This window comes from Zalophus californianus, chromosome 1 (assembly GCF_009762305.2).
Source record: "Zalophus californianus isolate mZalCal1 chromosome 1, mZalCal1.pri.v2, whole genome shotgun sequence".
NCBI classification, from domain to species: domain Eukaryota; kingdom Metazoa; phylum Chordata; class Mammalia; order Carnivora; family Otariidae; genus Zalophus; species Zalophus californianus.
The window spans coordinates 207,780,817-207,804,991 of record NC_045595.1 but is presented as its reverse complement, the minus strand read 5'-3'; the positions used below and the strand labels follow the sequence as shown (position 1 = coordinate 207,804,991).

The following is a 24,175-nucleotide window of genomic DNA, read 5'->3' as shown; positions in this document are numbered from 1 at the left end:
CTGGAGAGGGAACACAAGCAGGGGGAGTGGGAGAGGGAAAACCAGGCTCCCAGTCTAGCAGAGAGCCCGATATGGGGCTCGATCCCAGGACCCCGGGATCATGACCTAAGCTGAAGGCAGACGCTTAACGACTGAGCCACCCAGGCACCCCTCTCATCAATTATTTTTAAAGCTACTTATATTGTGGAGTTTAGGAGAAGTGTCAGTGAGTATTACTGTTAGAATGCAAAATTAAACACTTAAAATGTTGAAAAATAGTTAACTCACTAAATAAATCTTCATTATATAACATTTATATTTTAGAATTCCTAGTAAAGAAAATAAATTTTCTAAGTATACAGTTAATCATTAAATTTTTAAATAGAGTAATCTCAATTGTACTCTCCCTTATAATGTAAAAAGAAAAATATTTAAAGTAACTGATAACTTCTCATCTGCAGTTAGTGATGCTCAATATATATAAATAGGCTCTACCCTCTATATGTCTAAACAGGCCATTATTATGCCAAGTAATAAATCATCCAAGATTATCTGAAATAACAAATCATACCATACTGATTTTGTACTTTATGGAGATATACAATGTAGCTTTATAGTTTTGGAAAATGGCAAGTAGAGAGAAATGTGTTTTCATTTTTTTGATTTGAAGCCATCTAATCTGGAAAACATTCAAAAAACTTTGAGCAACTACTTTGGTCAAGTCTGTAAAACCACATTCCATAAAATAAGCCTGCCACCATTTTGTTTTGCTAACCCTCTTTTACAAAAGATTAAACCCAGTAGGTTATCTATACTCTCTAATTTAAGAGCTATCCTGAGGCTTTCCACACACCTCCCCCCCTCATTCTCATAAGTCTGCTTATAAAAATAGAAGGTAAACTGTTACTTAAATCTGTATTAGAGACATAAATTTTTAAATCTTGGACTGTACTTCTGTGGATCAACTAATTCAATTTGGGGGTATGATCCCATCTTCTTCCACTTCCCCCTGCAGAAACAAAAAAGACACCTAGAACATTATGAATACTCACTGTTGTGTATTAAATATATTTTTGCTCCCTCATCAGGTATTGTGGAAATAAAAAAGTTGACTGATCAAGCCTTTATTTAGCTAAATGTTATCATAATTAATGCATACTGCTAAAACAAAAGAAGATTCTTGCAAATTAACTTGGGGGTTAAAAACCCATTTTGTCTTGTGCTTATCAAGGCAATAAAACTGAAAGTTTCAGGGGCGCCTGGGTGGCTCAGTTGGTTATGCGTCTGCCTTTGGCTCGGGTCATGATCCTAGAGTCCTGCATCGGGGTCATGATCCTAGACCCCGCATGGGGGGGGGGGGTCCCTGCTCAGCGGGGAGTCTGCTTCTCCCTCTGCCCTTTACCCCGCTTGTGCTCTCATTCTCTCTCAAATAAATAAAATCTTAAAAAAAAAACAAAACTGAAAGTTTCATTGTTCTTAAGTGCCTTCACCTTAAACTGCATTATTTTTTTTTTAAGATTTTATTTGACTGAGAGAGAGAGAGAGAACAAGCAGGGGGAGCAGCAGAGGGAGAGGGAGAAGCAGGCTCCCCAAAGAGCAGGGAGCCCAACGTGGGGCTCGATCCAGGGACCCTGGGATCATGGTCCAGGAACCCTGGGATCATGACCCAAGCTGAAGGTACATGCTTAACTGACTGAGCCAGCCAGGCACCCCCACCTTAAACTGCATTAAATATTTACTTGTCAATTTCCGTATCATATGAAAACAAGAGGAGAGACTGAACACATTTAGGGAGTATATTTGGTCTGACTTAAAAAACAAACATTATGAAAAATTCACTTTCTTTATAAGCTTATTTATTTTTAGTAATCTCTACACCCAACATGGGGCTTGAAGTCACAACCCCGACATCAAGAGTTGTTTGCTCTTCCAAGCCAGCCAGGCGCCCCTAAAAAGTTCACTTTCAAGAGTCTTGGGTGGGAAGCACCTAAAGACATAAGCAGCCATCCTCCAAAGATTGAGGTAACAAAGAGAGGCCATTTGTGTCCATAGGGAGATAAAACATGTGAACAGGTCAGGGACAGAGAAAAAAGTGCTTCCAAACAGAGCCCAAATCACAAGTTACAAAGGCAGAAACAAGTACAGGTGTTGACTTTCAACAGAGCTGCTTCTCACATGGACAACTTTAAGCGCTACACTTCAAGTATACCACTTAAAGCAGGTAAGTTTTACTGAGACCAAAAAGGCCACCTACCTTCTTAATATATACATTTGACCTCTGAACAACATGGGTTTGAACTACACGAGTCCACTTATATAGGGTTTTTTTTTTTTTTTAATACATAGAGTACTGTGAATGTATTTTCTCTTATGGTTTTCTTAGTAACATTTTCTTTCTCCAGCTAATTTTTTAAAATATAGTATATAATACATACAACATAGAAAATATGTGGTAATTGACTTTATATTATCTGTAAGGCTTCTGGTCAACAGGAGGCTATTAGTTAAGTTCTTGGGGAGTCAAAAGTTATGCTTGGATTTTCAACTGCATCATTCAAAGGTCAACTTTGCTAGTAGCCAGAATTCACTAGTAAACAGAGTTGGAGTAGTGCTCGAAAAAATCCTAAGACCACCAGCAAGGAAAGGAACCAACACCACACCTAGAAGCTCAGTTTCCTGAGTTGGGAGAAGAGGGTGCTTCTAAAAAAGAAAATCTAGAGCACTAAATAGACTAAGCATACTTATTCATATTATCCATAATATTCACCAAAATAGTAGTAAAGAGTCACAGAAATAAAATCAATTGATTAAAGCATAGGATAGGGACCTAACAGTGAACCAAAGATTCTGACAGATTTCTTCAAGACTAAAGACCAATGAAATCATATCAATAATCAAAGGAATGCCAGACCTACAGCTGAAAACTGGCACCAGGAACCACAGCAGCAGTGGCAGGTGCCATTCTGGGTGAGAAAGGAAAACTGGAGAAGAAGGGATGGGAGTTGGCTGGATTTACTAGACAGCTATGTGCTGCACAGCCAGTCCTCTCCTAATGGCTGTAAGAAGTACCCACTGCAGCCAATGAAACAGTCACCCCGGGGCAAAAACCAGAGAAATGCCCTGTAAGAATGCTAAGTCACGTGCCTAGGAAGGGCTAGACAGGCAACAGCAGCAGTCCGCACTGCGCACTGGGGCCCCTTCAACCTGGCAACGGAAGAATGAGAACCTTCTTGCCAGGACCCCAATTCACACTCACTGAACTGAAGCATGCCGGTCCAATGGCTCACCACAAACACCGAATCTGTATGCAGCCCTCTCAACTTGGGAGGGAAGCGAACAGTGGCAGACGAAGTTCAGACTCTTGAGTTGGGCAACAGGGCTCACAAGTATTTATTATTAGAATACTAGAATGAAAGGGTCATGCATAGACCAAAGGTGACAAGTGTCATGAACAATTACTCTGCATCTGAGACTTTTAAAAAACTTTCTAGTGAAAGCTGAATGCGTATCAACTCATACAATATCATACAATTAAATCATCTCAAAATCAACCAACACATTGCAACACTACCCTTCAGTCCCAAGGTTAACATTTCTCCCATGAGTGGAACAAACTTAATGACACAGTATTACATCTCCCTCTCTATAGGTCCTAATAGACTGTCTTTTTCCAGTACAGTTTGTTTTCAATATTCAAAAGAATCTCAAAACAAAACATAGAATTCAATTATAGTTAAGGAAAGATGTGTATGTGAGTAAAATTATGTCCATACCATGTAAAAGTAGCTGAACGGTAAAGTCTGAGGTAGGAAGAAATATAAAAGGTACTAAAACCCTCACTGCGTATCTTGGGAAATCAAGAGAAACTGTCTAAAAGTGATAGGTCAAGAAAGAAAGGTTTAAATCAATTTTATAAAATTTTAATAAGGGGCGCCTGGGTGGCTCAGTTGGTTAAGCGACTGCCTTCAGCTCAGGTCATGATCCTGGAGTCCCGGGGTCGAGTTCCGCATCGGGCTCCATACTCAGCAGGGAGTCTGCTTCTCCTTCTGACTCTCCTCCCTCTCATGCTCTCTGTGTCTCATTCTCTCTCTCTCAAATAAATAAAATCTTTAAAATAAAATAAAATTTTAATAATAACCAACAGAAAAAAACTTTAAAAGAGGAACAGAAATTGGCAGGATGAGAAGTAGTATAGAGAGCTATTTGATTTCATCTTTCTGGGAGGACAGTCATTAGTTTTTTTAAATACTAAAACAGGGCTATAAACATTACTATATTTAAAGTGACAGAAGTAACCAAAGGAAGAATTTAAAGATTTAAGAGTAAAAGCAATTTTAGGAGTGCCTTGGTGGCTCAGTCAGTTAAGCATCAGGCTCTTGATTTCAGCTCAGGCCGTGATCTCAGGGTCGTGAGATCGAGCCCCGCATCAGGCTCCAAGCTGGGCATGGAGCCTGCTTGCCTGCTTAAGATTCTCTCTCCCTCTCCCTCTGCCCCACCGCCATGTGCTCACTCTCTCTCAAAAAAAAAAAAGGATTTTACCACTAAGGAGTGAGATTATAAAGTAAATTTTACTAACATACACATGTAAACTGAGTAATTAATGCTTAATATAGAAGTACAAATATGAATTTAACGTGTCAGCTGAACATAGGCTGAAAAATACTACTTCCTGAAGGACTGGTTATAACAGATAAGATAAACAGCAAGCAGCAACACATTTTTTTTAGCTTTTATAACTTTATACAAAGCAGATCTAGGTTTGTATTAGCAAGATAAATATTTACATTTTCAAGTGTCTTCTTACTGAGTAACTGATTCCATGTAGTGTATTTTGTGGATGGTGTGTAAAAATGGAGAAAAATTTGTGTTTCTCCCTAATCTAATCTCTAACACAGATCTTTATAATGATATAGATCGCTACATTTTCTTAAAAGACTAGCATGAAAACCTACAAGAAGTAAAATCTTAAATTACACCTTTGGAGGAACTGATCTACACTATCTAAACCTTAAACAGCAGTAACTTTTTACTTTAGCTTTCTTAGTTGGGGCTTTCCTTTTAAAGAATTTTACTTAAGTAAATCAAAATTATTCAAAAATCTTTTGAAACAATGGTCAAATCTACCCGTTTTCTGAAACTACAAAAACCAAACTCCATCAAATTATTCCTAGAACCAAAACACATACTTTAGTACACTTGAACCTACAATTCAAATCACTGTCAATAATACACATTCTTCACAATTCACATTTGCTTAAGAACACACATACCCTTTTATTTATTTTTTTAAGTTTTTTTTATTTATTTGTTTGACACAGAGAGAGAGAGAGAGACAGCGAGAGAGGGAACACAAGCAGGGGGAGTGGGAGAGGAAGAAGCAGGCTTCCCGCTGAGCAGGGAGCCCGATGCAGGGCTCAATCCCAGGGCCCTGGGATCATGACCTGAGCCGAAGGCAGACGCTTAAGGACTGAGCCACCCAGGCGCCCCCACACGTACCTTTTTAAAGCAGCAGTTACTCCCACAGACTTTCCAGAAAAGCTAATACAGATAAGCTTATCATATTTTATCAAAACCAAAGAGTAAATTATTTATGAAGCCCTTGGGAATCATAAATATAATACAGAAATATAATACAGAAAATAAAGAGGAAATATAATACAGAAAATAAAAGGTCATCACCAACAACAGATTATTAATGTGTTTATTCTCATTTCTTCAACAAAATTTAAGAATCTATTATGTTCCAGGTATTACACTAATAAATAATACCTAGTTTCTCCATGCAGAAACTTTAAAATCCTGTATGATACTGTAACAAAAATTTTTAAATTTAATTAAAAATTAGAAATGCAAACTGGAAAATGTATTATTAGCAGTAAGCAAGCAGGAACATACTGGTTAAGGGCCTGGAATCATGCTCTGGTTTGCATCCTAGCTCCATCCATACTAGCTTTGTGACCTGGGCAGGAGACCTCCTCTCTGGTGGGGTTAATCATAATGCCTAACTCAAAGTTACCATGAAAAGCAAATGAGTTAAAAAATGTAAATTGCGGGTTCCTGGGTGGCTCAGTCAATTAAGTGTCTGCCTTGGGCTCAGGTCATGATCCCAGGGTCCCTGGTGGAGCCCTGTATCAGGCTCCTGCTCAGCAGGGGAGTCTGCTGCTCCCCCTGCTCCCACCCCCACTCGTTCTCTCTCATAAGATACATAAAAAGATACATAAAATCTTTTTTAAAAAATGTAAATTGCTTAGGATAGTTCTTGGCATTATAGTAAGGATTCAAAAAGGAACTCTTACAAATTAAAAAAAAACGAAAAGAAATACCAGCAAAGAATATTAAAAGGAAGCTCACAGAACATATGAATAACATAGAACATATTCAGTCTCACTAATATTCAAACAAATACAAATTAAATATTAAGTAGTTGTATCTATCAAACTGGCAAACATTTTTTAAATACCCAGGACTTTAGAGTATGGGAAAATACTGATGTGTAACTGGTAGAAGCATAAATTGTACTTTAAAAAGATATCTGAGGGGCGCCTGGGAGGTTCAGTCGATTTAAGCATCTACTTTCTGCGTAGGTCATAATCCCTGGGTCCTGGGATAAAAGGCCCACACCAACCTCTCTGCTCATCGGGGAGTCTGCTTCCTCCTCTGCCCCTCCCCCTGCTCATGCCTACACTCACTCGCTCTGAAATAAAAATCTTTAAAAAAAAGATATTTGAGGGCGCCTGGGTGGCTCAGTTGGTTAAGTGACAGCCTTCGGCTCAGGTCATGATCCTGGAGTCCCAGGATCGAGTCCCACATCGGGCTTCCTGCTCAGCCGGGAGTCTGCTTCTCCCTCTGACCCTCTTCCCTCTCGTGCTCTCTGTCTCTCATTCTCTCTCTCTCAAATAAATAAATAAATAAAATCTTTAAAAAAAAAAAGATATTTGAAAATATGTTCAAAAATCTGTAAAAATGTACCTATCCTTTAATTCAACAACTGCAACTTTGAGGAATTGGACCTAGGCAATAACTCAAAGAGGAATGCAAACTACACAGTAATGTTCACTTAAACATTATTTACGAAATAATTAGCAACAATGGGGAATAGGTTAAATAGTAACTGATTTGCAGAATACTAATTAGCCATTAAAAATGATACTATAAAATAATATTAATGATGGAGAAATGTTAAAATTTTGAAAGACTATAAAAAGTAAGTAAAATATGACCCCAATTTTGTTTATTAAATATGGTCTGAAGGAGCCATATGCACATAAAGTAACAGGCAATATATATACCAAAAAATTACAATGATTATTACCTGAATGTTAATTACTGGTGATTTTCACCTTCTTCTTTACAGAAGTTCTATCTGAACCTGAATTATTTTTAAGTAAAAATAGATAAACTGGATTGTGGTGGTGATAACTGCACAATTGTGTGAGTTCCATAAAAACTCAAATTTACCCATAAAATGCATAAATTTTATGGTGCATAAATTATATTTCATAGGATAGTTATGCATGTGCGTGCGCGCGTGCGCGCGCGCGCACACACACACACACACACACACACACACACACACACACACACACCTTATAAAAAAGATGAGGGGTTGGAAAAAGTCCCTACTCTCAAAGAAAGAAAAACATTACAAACGTGTCTCATATGAATGGGGAAAAAAGAGAGCTTAAGTATTTCAGGTATCTTTCAACAACAGATCTGCATAATTGTGACAAGATATCTTTCTACTATATTCAGATAAAAATGGATGTTAATCATTTCATAATTATGAAAAAGCAAAATATTTATTTTGAGCTAACTTGGTTCCCAGAAAAAAAACCTTTACCCATCACATTTTTTCCCTACTACCTGCTCCTGGAAATGCTTTCTGCCTAATTCCAAGTCCAACTTGTAGACGACAAAGTTGCATAATCTTAACACCTAATAAATAAAACAGCCCTTCAACACAAATTTTAAATTACATAAATGAGATATAAATTTGAATTGACTGTAATTCTGATAATACAAGCATAATATAAAATTTGAGACATTAACATGTAATTTGAGAAGACATGTCAATTTCTCAAATACAGGAGAAATTTAAGAAAATGCAAGGCTCTGGGGCACCTGGGTGGCTCAGTTGGTTAAGCATCTGCCCTCGACTCAGGGTATGATCCCAGGGTCCTGGGATGGAGCCCCACATCAGCCTGCTTCTCCCTCTTCCTCTGCTGCTCCCCTTGCTTGTGCTCTCTTGCTCTGTCAAATAAATAAATAAATAAAATCTTGAAGAGAAGAGAAAAGGGGCGCCTGGGTGGCTCAGTTGTTGGGTGTCTGCCTTCCACTCAGGTCATGGTCCCAGGGTCCTGGGATCGAGCCCCGCATCGGGCTCCCTGCTCAGCGGGGAGCCTGCTTCTCCCTCTCCCACTCCCCCTGCTTGCGTTCCCTCTCTCGCTGTCTCTCTCTCTGTCAAATAAATAAAATCTTGGAAAGAAAGGAAAAGAAGAGAAGAGAAAAGAAAAGAAAATGCAAGCCCCAAATATGCATAAATAGTATGGTAATAACTGGACAGGGAAATAATACTAATAACAAAAATAAGAGCACATCTCTTGGACAACTGTGATATACGCACCCTGCACTCCATGTATTATGAGGTATTATTCTCCATAGGAAGAAACTGAGATTTGGAGCTTGTACTTTGTTCTGATGGTTAGTTCTATACTAATGTATTTATATCATACCCCCAGATCCCTTCCTATTTTCCTTTCTTTTATGTGTCTTGAGGTGAAGAAGTATGCCCTGATTCCCCTACTTAGAAACAGCACAGAAATTTAGTTAGTAACTTTCTCCCTGCTACCTTTCCTTTTCTCCAGGCATCTGATTTGAATATCCTTTCACTCCCCATTAATAACTATGAAGCAAACAGCAACTTTCTTCTACTTTTATTTTTCTGATTATTGGTACTGCACCTTCAGAGAAGAGAGTATCGGCATTATATATTACAGTCACACACGCCATCACCTGGTGTAAGTTTCACCAGCATCTGAGTAACACTTCCCTTATATCCATGTCCCTAAAGTCTTCTTGGTTGCCAAAGTTTACTCCCTAGTAGATTCCTCAAGTGTTCAAAGAAACAAAAGTTCCCCAACTTCATATTGTGTTCATAACACTGTTTTTATACTTTAGTCAATTTAGCTGGATATAAAACTCCAGGCTCTCTTTTGCTTTCCTTGAGAATACTAGGTGTTACTCCATTGCTTCTGGCATAAAGTGTTGCTATCAAAATCAGATAATCTAATATTTTTTCCCCTTCATAATGACTTGGGCCTTCACCTAGATACCCCAAGATTCTTTTCTTTCAAGTCCAGTAATTTTTAAAGAATATATCTGCCTGTTGGTCATTTCTGTATCTATTTACATAAGTATACAACATGCCCTTTCCAAATGCGGTGGCAAATCTTTTATTTCAGGAAATTTATTTCAATTATTAGTACTTATTTTCATTGCTTTGCTTCCTCCTCAGGATCTCTTATTACTCTACAGTTGACACCTTACTGTCTTTAATAACGCATCTTTTTCTAGATGGTTATTTTTCTTCAGTTTTTAATTTCTTTTCTCTTATTTCTCTTCAGTTTCTCTAAAATTCTCCATTGTGCTTTTCACTCTTGTGTTCCTTCTAGGTTAGGTTTCATTTCATTAGTGACTTTTTTTTTTTTAATTTCTCTTTCCTCAGTTGTCACATTTCTAAGACTTCCCTATTCAGATTTATGTTGCTTTTGTATTTGTATCACTTTCTAAATTTACTTGGGTTTCTTCTGAAACATTAGGTTATAGTTTTCACTAGTTCCGTGGACATTTCCTTCTGGCACGCTTTCATTGTCTCCACGAATATTTATTCTGCTCCTTATTCCTTTCTTCTTACAAAAACTCTGTGGGAGGGGTGCCTGGGTGGCTCAGCCGGTTAAGTGTCTGCCTTCTGCTGAGGTCATGATCCCAAGGTCCTGGGATCAAGCCCCACAACAGGCTCCCAGCTCAGAGCAGGGGCCTGCTTCTCCCTCTCCCTCTGCAGTTCCCCCTGCTTGTGCTCTCTCATGGGCTCACTTGCTCACTCTCAAAAAAAAACAAAAAAACAAAAAAACAAAAAAACAAAAAAACAACCCTCTGTCGGAAATTTGACTATGATCCTTGTCTGTTACTCATTTTCATATAAAATAAAAAAACTTTCAAGAAAACTGGAGGAGCTAGCTTTCCTGTGTTTAGTAATAGGCCTTTCCTGTTTTTATGAAGGGTACTGAAATACAGCCTCATAAATGAGGTCTCCTGTGCATTCACCTTCTCCCACTTCATCTGACCTTTTTCCCTTTGCCTCTACTGCCTCCATCCTGCTTAATGTGGATTCTATTCCCAGCAGTGTCTCCTTAAGAGTGGGGCTTTGGCCAGGAAGGAGCTTCAACTGGCTTTGAAAGTTCATAGGGACCAGACAGCTCTGACCCCAAAGAACTCCTGTGCACCCCTTATATACTGGGAACTGAGAAACATCTTAGTCTCTGCTGTTCTCAAACTTGCTTGACACACTTTCCAGGGAGTTTTTGGTGGCTATCTTGAGGTTTTTTTGTTCTCAGGACTTTCAGATAGCCCGCTGCTTCCTTCTGCATCCTTCTGTAGAAATGCTGACATCAAGCAGGTCTTGTCGTTATTGGAGATTTGCCACCCATTATATTAGGGTTTGCGGGGATACCATTCGCCTAGTCTTGTAGAGGTAGCTGAACGTGAATTTTTAGTTTTGCCGTTCTAGCTACTCTGTTTTTAGAGAAAGCTGTAGAGATTCAAAAAACTATGCCCTGCTGTCTTCTCAGAGCTCAAACATTCTTTTGGAGGTACATTTAGTAAGTATCCCTAAAATCTAAAAATTTTTTTAAGATTTTATTTGAAAGAGAGCGAGAGAGCACAAGCAAGGGGAGCGACAGAGGGAGAGAGAGAAGCAGGCCCCCCGCTGAGCAGGGAGCCTGATGCGGGGCTCAATCCCAGGACCTTGGGATCATGACCTGAGCAGAAGGCAGACACTTAACCAGCTGAGCCACCCAGGCGCCCCCCCTAAAATCTAAAATTAACAAAGATCAATTTATTTGCTTTTACTTTAGAATAAAAGCACTAAGGACCAAGAAATGCAACTTTGCAATGTGATTAACCTTGGGTTTCCCATCATTTCCATATATATCAAATGCTCTCTTATGTGATATGTACAGGATGTAATCATTAATTGCTTCCACTTAGAAATAAGAGGCTGAAATAATAAAAATATGAAATACAAAAGGAAAATGAAAGAGAAAATAAAGTGGAAGTCTTAAAACAATTTTAAGAAATTTATTAGAGCAGACATTCACATTAAGATATTTTTAGGGATTAGAATGGCAAAAATTATTCTTTCTGCAAGGATTCACTAAGCCACTTTTATGTCCCAGGAACCCTGCTACACAGACACGGGGCACACAAGAAAGATAAGCCACAGCCCTCTGATCTTGAGGAACTGTCAGACCAGGTGGGACAAAAAAACCGGTAAGCAAACGTGTGCAAACACTATAAAGGCATTAGCTAAAAATGATTTGCTAGAAAGAAATAATCCTGGAAGGAGAATATCTACCAAACTTTTAGGTTTGTTGCTTACTTTATGCATTTCTTTTTTCTTTTTTTAAGTTTTATTTATTTAAGTAATCTCTACACCTGACTTGGGGCTCAAACTCACCATCCCAAGATCAAGAGTCACATGCTCTTCCGAATGTGCCAGCCAGGCGCCACTTACTTTATTATACATTTCAGAAGCACTTGAACTCTTTCCTCCGCTAAGTATACACTATTACTTTCGTATTTCCTAAAATAGGAGATTCTTCTTTTTGCCAGCTGAATTAGAGAGTTATTTTTAACTATAATACTCAATGCTCACAAAGTTATATTAAAAGACACACATTCATGTAATGCTAGTGAGTGTAAACTGGTACATATTAACAAAAAGCTTTCCGAAAAGTTGTATCAAGGGCCTTAAAATTTTCCAAACTCTATAACCCAATACTTACACTCCTAGGAATCAATTATAAGAAAGTAATTTAACATACAACCAAACATTTATGCACAGATATTAGTGCTTTAAAAAAAAATGGAAAGGAAAAATTTAAAAAAAAAGCAATGTCTAGTAAAGAGATATCAAACTTAACTAGGAAATGATCATATAATGAAATAGTCTCAAATCAGCACACTTTAAAATGAATTTCTAAAAGTAATTCACCCTCAGAAGACAGTTATAGTTCTGAATGCTCTAGACTGGTTCAAGCTTAAAATGACAGCAGATCACTATAGTTAGTTACGTTTTTGATGACACAGGGAAATATTTATGATATAATGCTAAGCCAAAAAAGAGAAGATATAAATAATATAAAATACATTCTAACCCAAGCATACCATCCTGAGCGTCAAAAATGGCACAGAAAACCAAAACTGAGAGGGAATGTGCCAGAATGAAGTACACAGAACTTTGGGTATATTTCCTTCTACTTACCTATATTCTTATAAATTTCCAAATTTTTTCAGTGATTGTGTATTACTTTTAAATAATAAGAGAGAAAAAGTAAAAATCTGAGAGCAAAAATAAATTCACTGAGTTTATCATTCACCAAAAACAATAAATCTGTTAATTATTAGAATGGAATCTGATAGCCCAGGGTTAAGAAATGAGTAGGAGCTACAGAAGGGAAAACACATAAAGATCAGATGCACAGGACTGTGTGAAGAACAATTCCAAAAGGAGGCAACTGGCAATATGTGCCAAATATTTCAATGTACAAACCCAACACAGCGCACCCTGCATCTGAGTGAGATTTAAAAGTTCTTTTTTTTAAATTTACAGATCTGGCTTCTAATTGTTCTATAATATATGTCATACTCCTATGATAGCTAAGTATGCAAACCTTGCCCTACAAAACTCACATTTTTAAATAGAGAATCTAAAATTTTAAATTTTGCCATATTAGTTTTAAACACTTAAATTCATACATTTAACAAATATGACAATGACCCTATGAACAAATCGGCACAATTTAAAATAAATTTCCAAGGCATTCCTCCTAAAAGAGTTGTCATTCTGTATGTTCTAGAACTATTTCAAGTTTTAAAGTGACTAGCCTATCACTGTTGTTCAAAGACAATTTTAATTGTTAAAGAAGCCCATGTCAACAAAATAAAGAATGGCATCAACTGCTATATCCAACAGATTTCCAGAAATTACGTCCCATTGGATGCTAATGAGCATAAACAACAAAAAAAAAGGGTGGGGAGAGTTCCTTTTATCAAGTTAAATTGAAAAAAATGCAAGGGCTTTTATGTTAATATACACAGTAATCTCTGAGACAGTGCACCTTGCAAATGCAATCTCAGAACTGAGTGATTCTACATCCTTCAAATAAATGAAATCTGGTTACCTCTTAATTCAAAAGGGTAAAGAATGTTCCTAGGTTCCCAGGATAACGGTATGCTTAGGTAGAATGTCACTCATCTCTTAAGGGAATGAAAGGGAGTGAAGGGGTGTGTGCAGAAGAGACATCCAGGAGGCAGCCACATGAGTCTGGAGCTCAGGAGAAAGGGATGGGACACAAATGCAGACCCTGGTAACATCAGCATGTGGATGTCAGGTGAGGCCACTACTGCGAATGCTATTAACCAAAGAGTATTTTCTGTTTTTACTCTAGATGCCTTAAATTCAATACATTAAGTCTTAAAAACATGATTTATCATAACCATCCACTGCATCATTTCTTACATATCTGCCCCCTCCTCCAACTGAACTGTGCTCCTGGATTCCTAAGCACAGGGACCCTTGTGAGCAAAGCACCTATTACAGTATGTTACAGTACCTGGTACAAAGCAAATGTTAACCAAATAAATGTTCGGTCACAAATAATTTTTTCATCCAAAAATTAAAAAATAATCTAATTTCACTTTATTTGTATTCTTATTTTTAAATATGCAAAAAGAAACAAGTACAAGAATACCTATATACACAAGTACTAGAGATGCATCAAAGTTGGACTCTGGCTTGGTGTTCAGTAAAAATCTATTATTAAAGCTTTTGCTTTTGAAAAACCAATCATCGGTCAACACCTACTTCAATATCCTTTCTGGTATCCCTGTACCCATGCTTAATCAATGAAATGGTATGAAAGAGTAGGGTATCATCACAGCTAACCAACATAAAGTCAGTACAATGAAAGCCTAGGGAAAACAGAATATTCACTTTCAAGTATGCATAAGCATTCTAGAAATAACTTTCACTGAAAAACTTCTTATGAGCTTTTATGTGTTAAAGTGCTATCAGTTGAAGTATAATAAAATGTGTGCACAGTAATACAAGAGCAAACTGTTGCATTAATTAATGATGATTAGGACAGCTGCTAATTTTATGTCCAAAAACAATTATTAACTTGCAAATTGTTAAAAGGGAAATACACCAAGAGCTAATACATATACTAGAGAAAGCTAGATCTTATAAGTCAATAAATGTTGACAGTTTTTAAAGAATACAAGGCCAAATGATAGAGACTGGATTATATCATAAATCTAACCTCTGTAGAATTTTTTTGTCTTCTAGCATTCATAAAATTAACTAGGTAACCTTTATAAATGGTATTCACTCTTTAGATATTTCCCACTTCATCCATAAGCCCTTCAAGAAAAAGAGCTATTTGGGAATGCTTCGTATCGTGTAAAGATTAAAGTAGAAATAAAATAGCAACTTTGCCACCTCAAAATTTCATCAGGGAAAATCTTCAAAATCATTAATATTCATGGATAAATCTATGAGATACCCCAAAAATACTTTGCTCCTCTACTGACCTCAGCTGAAAGTGAGCATCTACTTGGTATAGCCAATGTGCAGTATACTGCCCAGCGAGCCATCCAGGAGCTGACAGTGCTGAGAAACTGTTCCTGCCCCAAAAGGCCAAACTTATAAAATCTGACAACAAAATGTTCATAAAATTCTAAAATATTTCTCTGTAAATACTCCTATTTATTTCTTTACGACGGTGCTACTCAGGCTGCGCACCATGTTGACTTTCTCGGCCACTCAGCCAGAACCCGCACGCGGAGCAGCTCTAGTTTGCCTAGGCAGACACACACGCGCCCATCGGAGATGGGGCACAGAGGATTACTCAGTCACCTTCTACCTAAAAAACAATTACCATCAGATTCTTTGAATCCCTCATGAACATAAAGTATTATTTGATCTATAATTTAACTTAAAAATATATTCAAACATATTTCTTCATTCAAAATAATAGTCATTTTTTTAAATCCCACTCTAAAGTCAAAAAGGTAATTTTTTCCTTTAGAAAACAAAGATCACCAAAAGCAAAAACTAGTCACAAAATTTTAAGAGCTACACCAATAATGTGATTAAGTATCTATGAGGTTTATGTAGTTACTTCTTTTCCAGTTAAAGACCACATTTTTCAAACAGTTTATAAATATAATCCAATTAAGACTATCCTGACAAAGTCTGTAGATATAAGCCACTTGGTTCAACAAAACACCTCACAATCAGTCTGATTTAAAGAACATACAAGTTTAAAGGTTAACACTTTATCCATTAGCTACACTGTATTTTCAAGAGTCTGAACATAGCCATAGATGAGCTAGCCTCCAATTTCCCATTTTCCATCAATAAGATCACCTCAATTAATAATAAAGCAATCCAAAAAATTCTTTCAGAAATGCCTTTATAGTGCTTCTCCTGCATAAATACAAATAACAAACGGATGAAAGGAAAGGAGAAAGGGAAGAAAGAAGAGAAAGAGATAGGGATGGAGGAAAGGATGAAGGAGGGAACAAGGGGGAAGAAAAACAAAATCCCAGACCATTTTTTTCCAAAGAATCATACATATGGGTGTAATATCCTTAATTTAATTGTCAGTCTTATTTTAGATACACTACTAACACCTACTCCACATGCCTTTAAAAGATTCACTCTATTTTAATGGGGATCTGAAGGACACACACATTCAACCATAAAGATGAATACTAGTGAATATTTTATTTTTAACAGAAACCCTTCAATTCTCACCAAAGTATTAGCCAACCAACCACTTTCAAAAAGGTCAAGACTAGCAATCACTATGCTGTACTTGTATTAATACCACACTGTAACTCACTATCAAATGGATTCCCAAAGTCGTTTAGTAAATATTCCAACTAACTTTGTATTTATTGATCTAAATTTAATTCCCCCCAATGCTGTTTATCAGAAAGCTCCCCCATTCAAAATACAGCACCAGTTCCCACATTCGCTCAGACAGCCACAGCTTTACTGTATTTCAAAACTTGAGTCACCTGTATGCATCGTCTTCTTTCAAGTCTCATATCATCCTGATGGGGTGGGGGGAGGGAGGGAAGAGTCCAGCAGCAAAACTATAACACTGTGTGAAGAAAAACAGATTATGATAAGAGATAAGGATGCAAGACAATTACCCCTATTGAGGAACATCTAATGTAACTACATTCCCCAAAACAGAGATAAAATTACTGCAAATCCGTTTACTAACATTTATTTATGCTTACTTGAAAATAATTTTTATTAATGAAAATCAATTATATATATAAAATGTAAAGTATTCAATTGTCAAGGAGAAAAAGTTTCAAAATCTGCCTACTACCAATGAAACTTCAGGCATTTCTAGGTATGAAATGAACAGTCAATATTCCACTATTCTATATAATTTATCTGGGAAAAATTCACATTTTTGTAATATCCATCAATTCACAAATCAGTATGAATATGAATTCACTTTTCATCGTGGCTTACTACCAGAGAGGTAAGCAGAGGTAATGCAAGTTGCTTTTACAGGGAAGATAATATGTCAATCTACCAATGTTATGTGTAAATTAAGTTCTGAGATACTGCTAACAACTGCTTCCCTAAAGCCCACAAGCCCTCATTTGCTTTTGCTCTCCAAGTGGCTTCTCTTACACTTTACTGTAAGTCTTTCACTGTACTTCCTACTTACTGCTTCCATTGGTATTTGAAAAATGATCAGCAAAATTTATAATGACTGACAGGAAAGCAAAAGCAACCTCAATGTTGTTATCAACTGAGAGTAGGTGGTAATAGAAGAGAGGAGGACAAGCACAGGCTACAACCGAACTTATTATAAGTTGAGTCTAAAAATTATTTTTAAATTGATACTATGGAATTCAATAAATATTACTAATGACACAATGTTGCTTATGTTGGCCAAGTTCCCAAGCCAGCCAAAAAAACTTACTGATACCAAAAGATATTATTGATCATGGGCACTGGGGACCCTGAGAATACCGAAAGGTAACCAATTCTCGATCCTATCTGAACAAAGTCTAAAATAGGTTGTTCTCCTTTGTTAGCACTCTCTCAACTCCTGATGTCTCTAATACCCTAAATTTTACCTTAGGGAAGCCCAATCATCCTGCTTCCCAATGCTTTCTCCTAAGTAGTCCTGTGTTCCTAAATTACCATCCAAAATTCCTATTACCTCAGTGTGGTTCATTTCAGGTATCTGATAGAAAGAAATCAACTGGACTGAAATAATTTACTTTCATATTTGCAATTTTCAACAAGGATGCTACTAGTTAGTCCAAATGAACCCCTCATTAGTAGAATTCTAATCACATTACAAAATAAAGTTTAAAATGACCAAGGTAGCTTGAAGAAAAACATTTTTAGGTAAATGGTCATAATACAGATTTGAATGTATATTTATTTCCCCAAAATATTTCTGCTCTTCATTCATTTCTCCTTCTCTTTTTGAACTCCCAGGTTCTTTAAAAGCTAGACGTCTGTACTCCAAATAGCACTAACTGGAAGAGCAGCTCAGGGACAGGGATGTACATGTATGAATTATCTATAACTTAGGAACTGCCTGTGTCTAAAATCATTACCTATATTCCAGATTCCACTCCTAAAGAACCACGTTTCCAGTTTAGATGCTATGGTAAAACCTTAGACATAGGACCAACTGGTACCCATTTTGGGGCGTGTATGGATAGATGGATGAACATTAAAGTACTACATCAAAACAGTTTTATTCCAAAAAGTAATAGTATCTGAAGCCTCAAGAGTAACAATTTTTACTTCAAAGACATAGTTTTCTAACCATTTTCCTCTCACAAATGGTCTTTACGATTTTAGCATGGACCATGGGGACAGGAAATGTGAATTAAATCTCCAGCTATGAATTATATATTATCAAATCTTTTCGGTTCTCAACATCCCATTCTTCAACTATAAAATGTTACTTACAATGCTATCTACACTTTACCAACTTCAATGGTTTCAAAAGGATAGATACTGCTGATACCAAAGGACTTCATAAGAAAAAAGCAGAATCAGATGAACCATTAGCATTTTTTATTCTATTAAAAGCAGTTAGAAATTAGCAGATTATCCCATTACTGTACGAAATATTTATAGGTAAGAATATGGGCGGGCCAAGTGATAGGAGAGCAAGCATCTGACTAAGGATCAGAAGAAGCATGCATCAATATTGTCTGAACCTAAAAAGGATATCTTTTAGGCAAGTCAACCATTAATTACTACTCATTTGAAAAGCAGCCTTTAGCAAAGGGTAAAGTATCTCTACAAGTTACAAAACTTGCTGCCTTCATATGCGGGAACTAAACCATCACCTACTGAGCAATGCTAAAACTCCTTAAGTCTTGACCTTGGACTGCTTTAAATGAAGATTCTAGTGATAATTCCATATATCCTTTAGGTTGTTCACTTTTCAAAAAAAATGTTTATATCAGGTCAGCATTTTATGACAGTAGGTAACAGCAAACACCAAATGTACTTTGCAAACTATAAACACAATTTTCTTTCTAAAGAAGTCTAAAAATCCAGTCATATTTTAAATTTTTCTGAGAAAAACCTACAGTGAATTTTTCACCTTTCCCCCCACAAATGGAGTCATTCACAAATTATGGAGCTAAACAGATGCTAAAGAAAAGCATCTACTATCCTTACCACAGGCACCTCCTATTATCCTCAAAATCTTAGTGTGCTTTAGCTCACATTTTGCCAAACCACGCAATTTAACAGTCTGCGAGCAAACTAGAAACTGAGCTTAACTGGTTTTTAAAGCTAAACCTACAAACCATTTTTTGGTTGTCTGAAAATCACTACATAATAGTAACCTACAGCACATCTGCAGGGAGAGAATTTCAACAGGCTGAGTTTAAAACACATGGAATGCCCAGATAGGTATCAGACTCAGTCTCTTGGCACCTGTCTCTTTCTACAGAGGGAGGGGGAAGGGGAAGGAGAGAGAGGGAGAACACTGAGACACCTAATTAAAAGCAGTGACAGACTGAGATTTATAAAATTAATGCTAATCCTCAAAGATCAAGACTGGCAAAACAGTGATTGAAATGAATACATTAGCATGATATGGCAAATCCATATTAACTCAGGAGTTAATGAATTAAATGGTAGCTATGACGTTTTCTCTTTCATGTCACAATGTCTTATAATGACATAAAACTAAAAATTATATGTAGTTTCAAAATAACTAAATTAGTAGGTATGACAAGCAGCAGGTGAAAATAATCAGTATGACACAGGCTTCAGAAATACTGATGGGTACTGTTTTATTAAGCTGGGTGGAAGCACACAGCTGTTTTTTATTATCTTTTAATTTTACAAGTTTTGTATAGTATGTATGTATATTTCAAGATAAGAATTTTAATCCACATTAAAAAAACAAAATATAACGCACAATAGTATTTAAAAGGACAATTCAGATAGCTTAAAGATGCCAATTTAAGAATAAGCTACCCCCTCCCAAAAAAGAATAAGCTACAAAAATGAAAGCAGAGAAAACTAAGCTGATAGATCTACAATTTGACTCATGCATTAAAATTACAACGTGATTATCTAAAAATTATACTGACTGGCTTTCCTTATAAACTTCTACTCTTTTACACTAACATTAAGGAAGCAACAGACGTGTCTTCTTTCTCCATATTAACAATTTTAGAACAGATTTTCTAGAATTACAATAGCCAAAGAAGTCAAAGCAAAAAGAAAATAGGAAAAAAAAAACCATGGTTTTATACCTAACACAGGAAAAAGAAGTCTATTAACTCTAATTCCCAATAAGATGATCAAACGGCATAAAGAGAAAAAGCATTTTCACTAACTGGAGATTTCAAGTGAAATTCTTAAAACCAAGATGATTTATGACTCCTCCAAAACCCCTAGAAATAATCCTAGTCTTAAAAAAATTAAAAAGGAAAAAAAAACTTAAATGCACAAGACTTTAGAATGGGATATCAAAGAAAATTTTGAGTAAAACTGCAGGGAAAAAAGTAACATCTGCCAAACACTATGCACCAACTACTCTACTGAGACACTTTACAGAAGTTGACACATTTAATCTCATAACAACCCTAGAAGTAGGCACTGTGATTTCCATTTCATCAATGGGCAGAGCAAATTCAGAGAGATGAAACTGCCTGGCCGAAGGTCATAGCTTGTGAACTCTGGTCCTACACCAAAGTTCATATTTTCCACCACACCAAAATGCCTCTAACTAATAAGCACTGAAACAGTCATGGGAAAATTTCAAAGATTCAAGAATCTAGGTGTGTCTGGGTCTGATTTTAAGACCCCATACTCAATCTTCCACCTCAACCATCCCAAACAAGAAAGTTCATAAGCAGTAAATTAATTTGTAAAAAGCATTGTAATTTAGGAGAATGGTAAAGAAACTCCCCCCAAGTTAGTCTAGCAGAGAAAATTGGATCACAGCATATAACAGACTGATATATATATTCCCTCTACCAAAAAAATTAAAGGAGACGAACTAAAAAGGGTAAAAACCAACAGCAGGTAAGTCATTACTGCACCAAAGCCTTGAGCAAGATAAAAAAAAACATGAAGGATTATAATTATATGACTCCAATAGCATGTGGGAAGTGGAAGTAGCTGATGTAAGTGTTAAAGAAAATAGAAAGATGTGATTTCTCATGAAATTATGTGAAAAAAACTAACAACCCTAAGCACTAAAGAGAAGGTTCAAGAACTAGGAGCTGAGTGAATTAAATAAATGTTGCCCAAAATTTTTGCTCCTTCAAGGACCAAGTTACTTGGCCTCTCTGGGACTGTATCTGGGCTCAAATGCAACAAAATTACGCACTGAGTATTTGTATACAACAATAAATACAGGAAAACAGGAGGAAAATGCCCCTTATGCATATTATCTGTAACATAAGGCATTGCCAATTATCCTTTTTAAAACCAGAGGGCAGAGACTAGAAAGTTAGAAGTAAGCTGTGATCAGTAAGTGGAAAGTACTGTTACCCTGTCACTAATTCAAAATGCCAACCACCAACATATTTATATGTATTCTTTTGTATTTTAAGTTCCTCGAACATAAATTCTCAGGCCACAGAACGTTTTAGGAACCTTAGCTCCCACTATTAGAGAGTGACTACTACATAAAATAGATGCTAAGAAATACACCACAAGTGAACCTAAGTTCCAGAAGGCTCATTTCTAAGACAGTTGGATGAAAGTCAATATTAATCACTATTTTAGTTTTATGTGGAACTAAACAGACTTTTAAAAGCTGGCTTGGCCCACCTCTGTCTGTAGAGTTCCAGGCCCACATTTCCAAGGGCCCAGCGAACAGAACTTGAATGTCCCAGATATTATTGTTCTCAGTCATTACTGAAGAGATGTCTTACCTTTAACAGATACATATTTTCCTTTCATTCACTTAATTCCCATAAATAATTATATAAGGTAAGTAGTACTATTATCCCCATTTTACAGGTGATGAAAACTAAAGCCTAGAGAAGTGAAGTTGCCCCAAGTCACACATGTCTAATGGTGAAGAGAAAAAATCCAAATCCAATCAAAATGACTCCAAAACCAATGCTTTCAGGCACATACTAAATTGAATTTACTATATCCTCGCCCTTCTCCCCTGCCCCAAAAAGGGGAGGAAAGACCAGGCAGGACAGGAAAAAAAAAAAAAAAAAATCCGTTTCTCCTTCCTGTATTCCCAGTCTTGGGTGACAGGTGTCACCATCACCGCCATCTCCCAAGGAGAACCCTAATCACCGAGGACCTCTTTCCTAGTGCGTACACCACAACCATCCGGCAAATTCTTGTGTTGGATTCACCTCAGAAAGGTCTTCCCAACTGGCCTTGTTGCTCCATCTCTAGTGTGCCTGCCTCGATCAACACCCTCCCTGTGCTATCAGCACTCCCTGCTCAAATCTACCCATACAACCCACTCTCACCCAAACTGCAGGCCTCAAAACACATGCTGTCACCATTCCAGCCCAATCATGTGCCATCAGGCTGTTCTGAAGCTGGAACTCAACGACAGTCTTCTCTCCATTTAAAATTAAAAACCTCAAGTTTTTCTCCCATCATTTATCTGAAATAAACAGAATGCATTCTGATTGTAACACATTACATGCTCCTTATTTTTAAAAAAGGGAATAAGAAGAAACTGAATAGGAATAACCAAAAGTCACACAAAATTCCAATACCCTAAGGAATCTCTGCTCCTATTGTTTATTTCACATCTTTACATCAACACTTTATATTTGCAGCATCCTTCATGGTTGTATAGTACCCCACTACACAGATCTAAGTTTACTTGAAGCAAATACCTATTGGGGGATATTTGGGTTGTTTCCAAATTCTCACTACCATAAATTTTGAAACTTGGAGCCTGCTTTTACCCATTTGCTGATAGGAATTAAAAGCAAAGTAATATGAACATCAAGACTTTTTGCATCTCTGTTGATATGCTTGCTTAAAGATATATTTTATATCACCTACACATAATGTACTCAAACTTCCTATTATTCAATAGATCCTAGCTTATAAAAGGAATTAAAAAGGAATTAAATGACTTCTAGGTACTCGGAGATTCACATCAGAGCAGCATCTAATGTGTAGTGTTACCCCTGGTTGCATTTCCCTACCCAACCTCAACATTTGGGTTGATCTCATTCACTTATATATTCCCATCAGACAGAGGACACAGGAAGAATATGTTCAATCAATACTCTGCAAGCCCTTCTCATAACTAGTTTTTAAGGAATGCATTGGAGGGGAACTTGGGTGGATCAGCCTATTAAGCATCTGCCTTCGGCTCAGGTCATAATCCCCAGGGTCCTGGGATCCAGCCCCGCATTGGGCTCCCTGCTGAGTGGAGAGCCTGCTTCTCCCTCTCACTCTGCCCACCCCCTGTGTGCTCTCTCGCTCGCTCACTCTATCTCAAATAAATACCTTAAAAAAAAAAAGAAATGAATTGGAAAACCATTCTGATCTGTCCTTTCTGATAGCACTAACTTTTCTAGAGTGGTCATATATATTTATATGCACACACATATAATTTTACTTATAAAACATACATTATGTATAATTAATTTACATAAGTGCATGCATACATATACTTAGTCGGTTGTATGTACTTTTATACATATATAATTATATGTAATTTTAGAAACCACTGCTTTTAATTATCCTTGCATTTCAAAAATAAAGAAAAATAACCAGGCCCAGAAATAATCAAAAACACACACTGCTATTAGCAGCTTACATCTTCCTCCAACAAGCCTATTACTAAGAGTAGTAAATGAGTTTAGTTTTACTTATTTTTCCCAACTACACTTTTGAAAAACTCAAAAATTCTTAAAATGTGTTTGGCCTTGTATCTCTGTGCATCAGTTATCCTCCAAATATCCCAAGCCTCTCACTTGTAACCCCAACCTCGGGTGTTACCTCCAGTTCCATCCCCTGGCCCCTCCACTCATTTCTCTATCCATCTTTCCCTCCAGAAGAAATATTTCAAAGTTTTACCCTGAACTAATAATGCTCAACTACTCTTTTCTCTATACTAACCTCTAATTCAGTATCTAGTCCAACTGCTGCTAGATGTTGCCTACAGTGCCATTACTACCTCAACCCCCCACACTTGAGACACATCCTCACCTCCTCCTCAGAGAACTGACCTTTCCATATTTATCCCCAGTGCCACCGTTCTTCCAGCAACTTCACTAGAAACTGCTGGTTTCTTTCTTTACTCGAAATAGTCTCACTAAATCCTGTCAATTTTCAAAATGCCTCCTGCCTTAATTATTCTCCATGCCCACTGCAATCGCCTTG

General features: G+C 36.9%; 1 protein-coding gene across 5 annotated transcripts in view; it reads right to left on the bottom strand.

Moving 5' to 3' along the window:
- The window catches only part of DYRK1A (dual specificity tyrosine phosphorylation regulated kinase 1A), a 148,777-nt gene that overhangs the window by 78,244 nt on the left and 46,358 nt on the right, over window positions 1-24,175 (bottom strand). For 4 of the 5 annotated variants that reach the window (XM_027585114.2, XM_027585106.2, XM_027585110.2 and 1 more), the window contains exon 2: window positions 16,345-16,430. The exons of the other annotated variant lie outside the window; for it this stretch is intronic. In XM_027585114.2, the coding sequence (XP_027440915.1) occupies window positions 16,345-16,354 (10 nt within the window). In that variant the 5' untranslated portion in view covers window positions 16,355-16,430. The remainder of the gene's footprint in view (window positions 1-16,344; window positions 16,431-24,175) is intronic. 5 annotated transcript variants of the gene reach the window in all.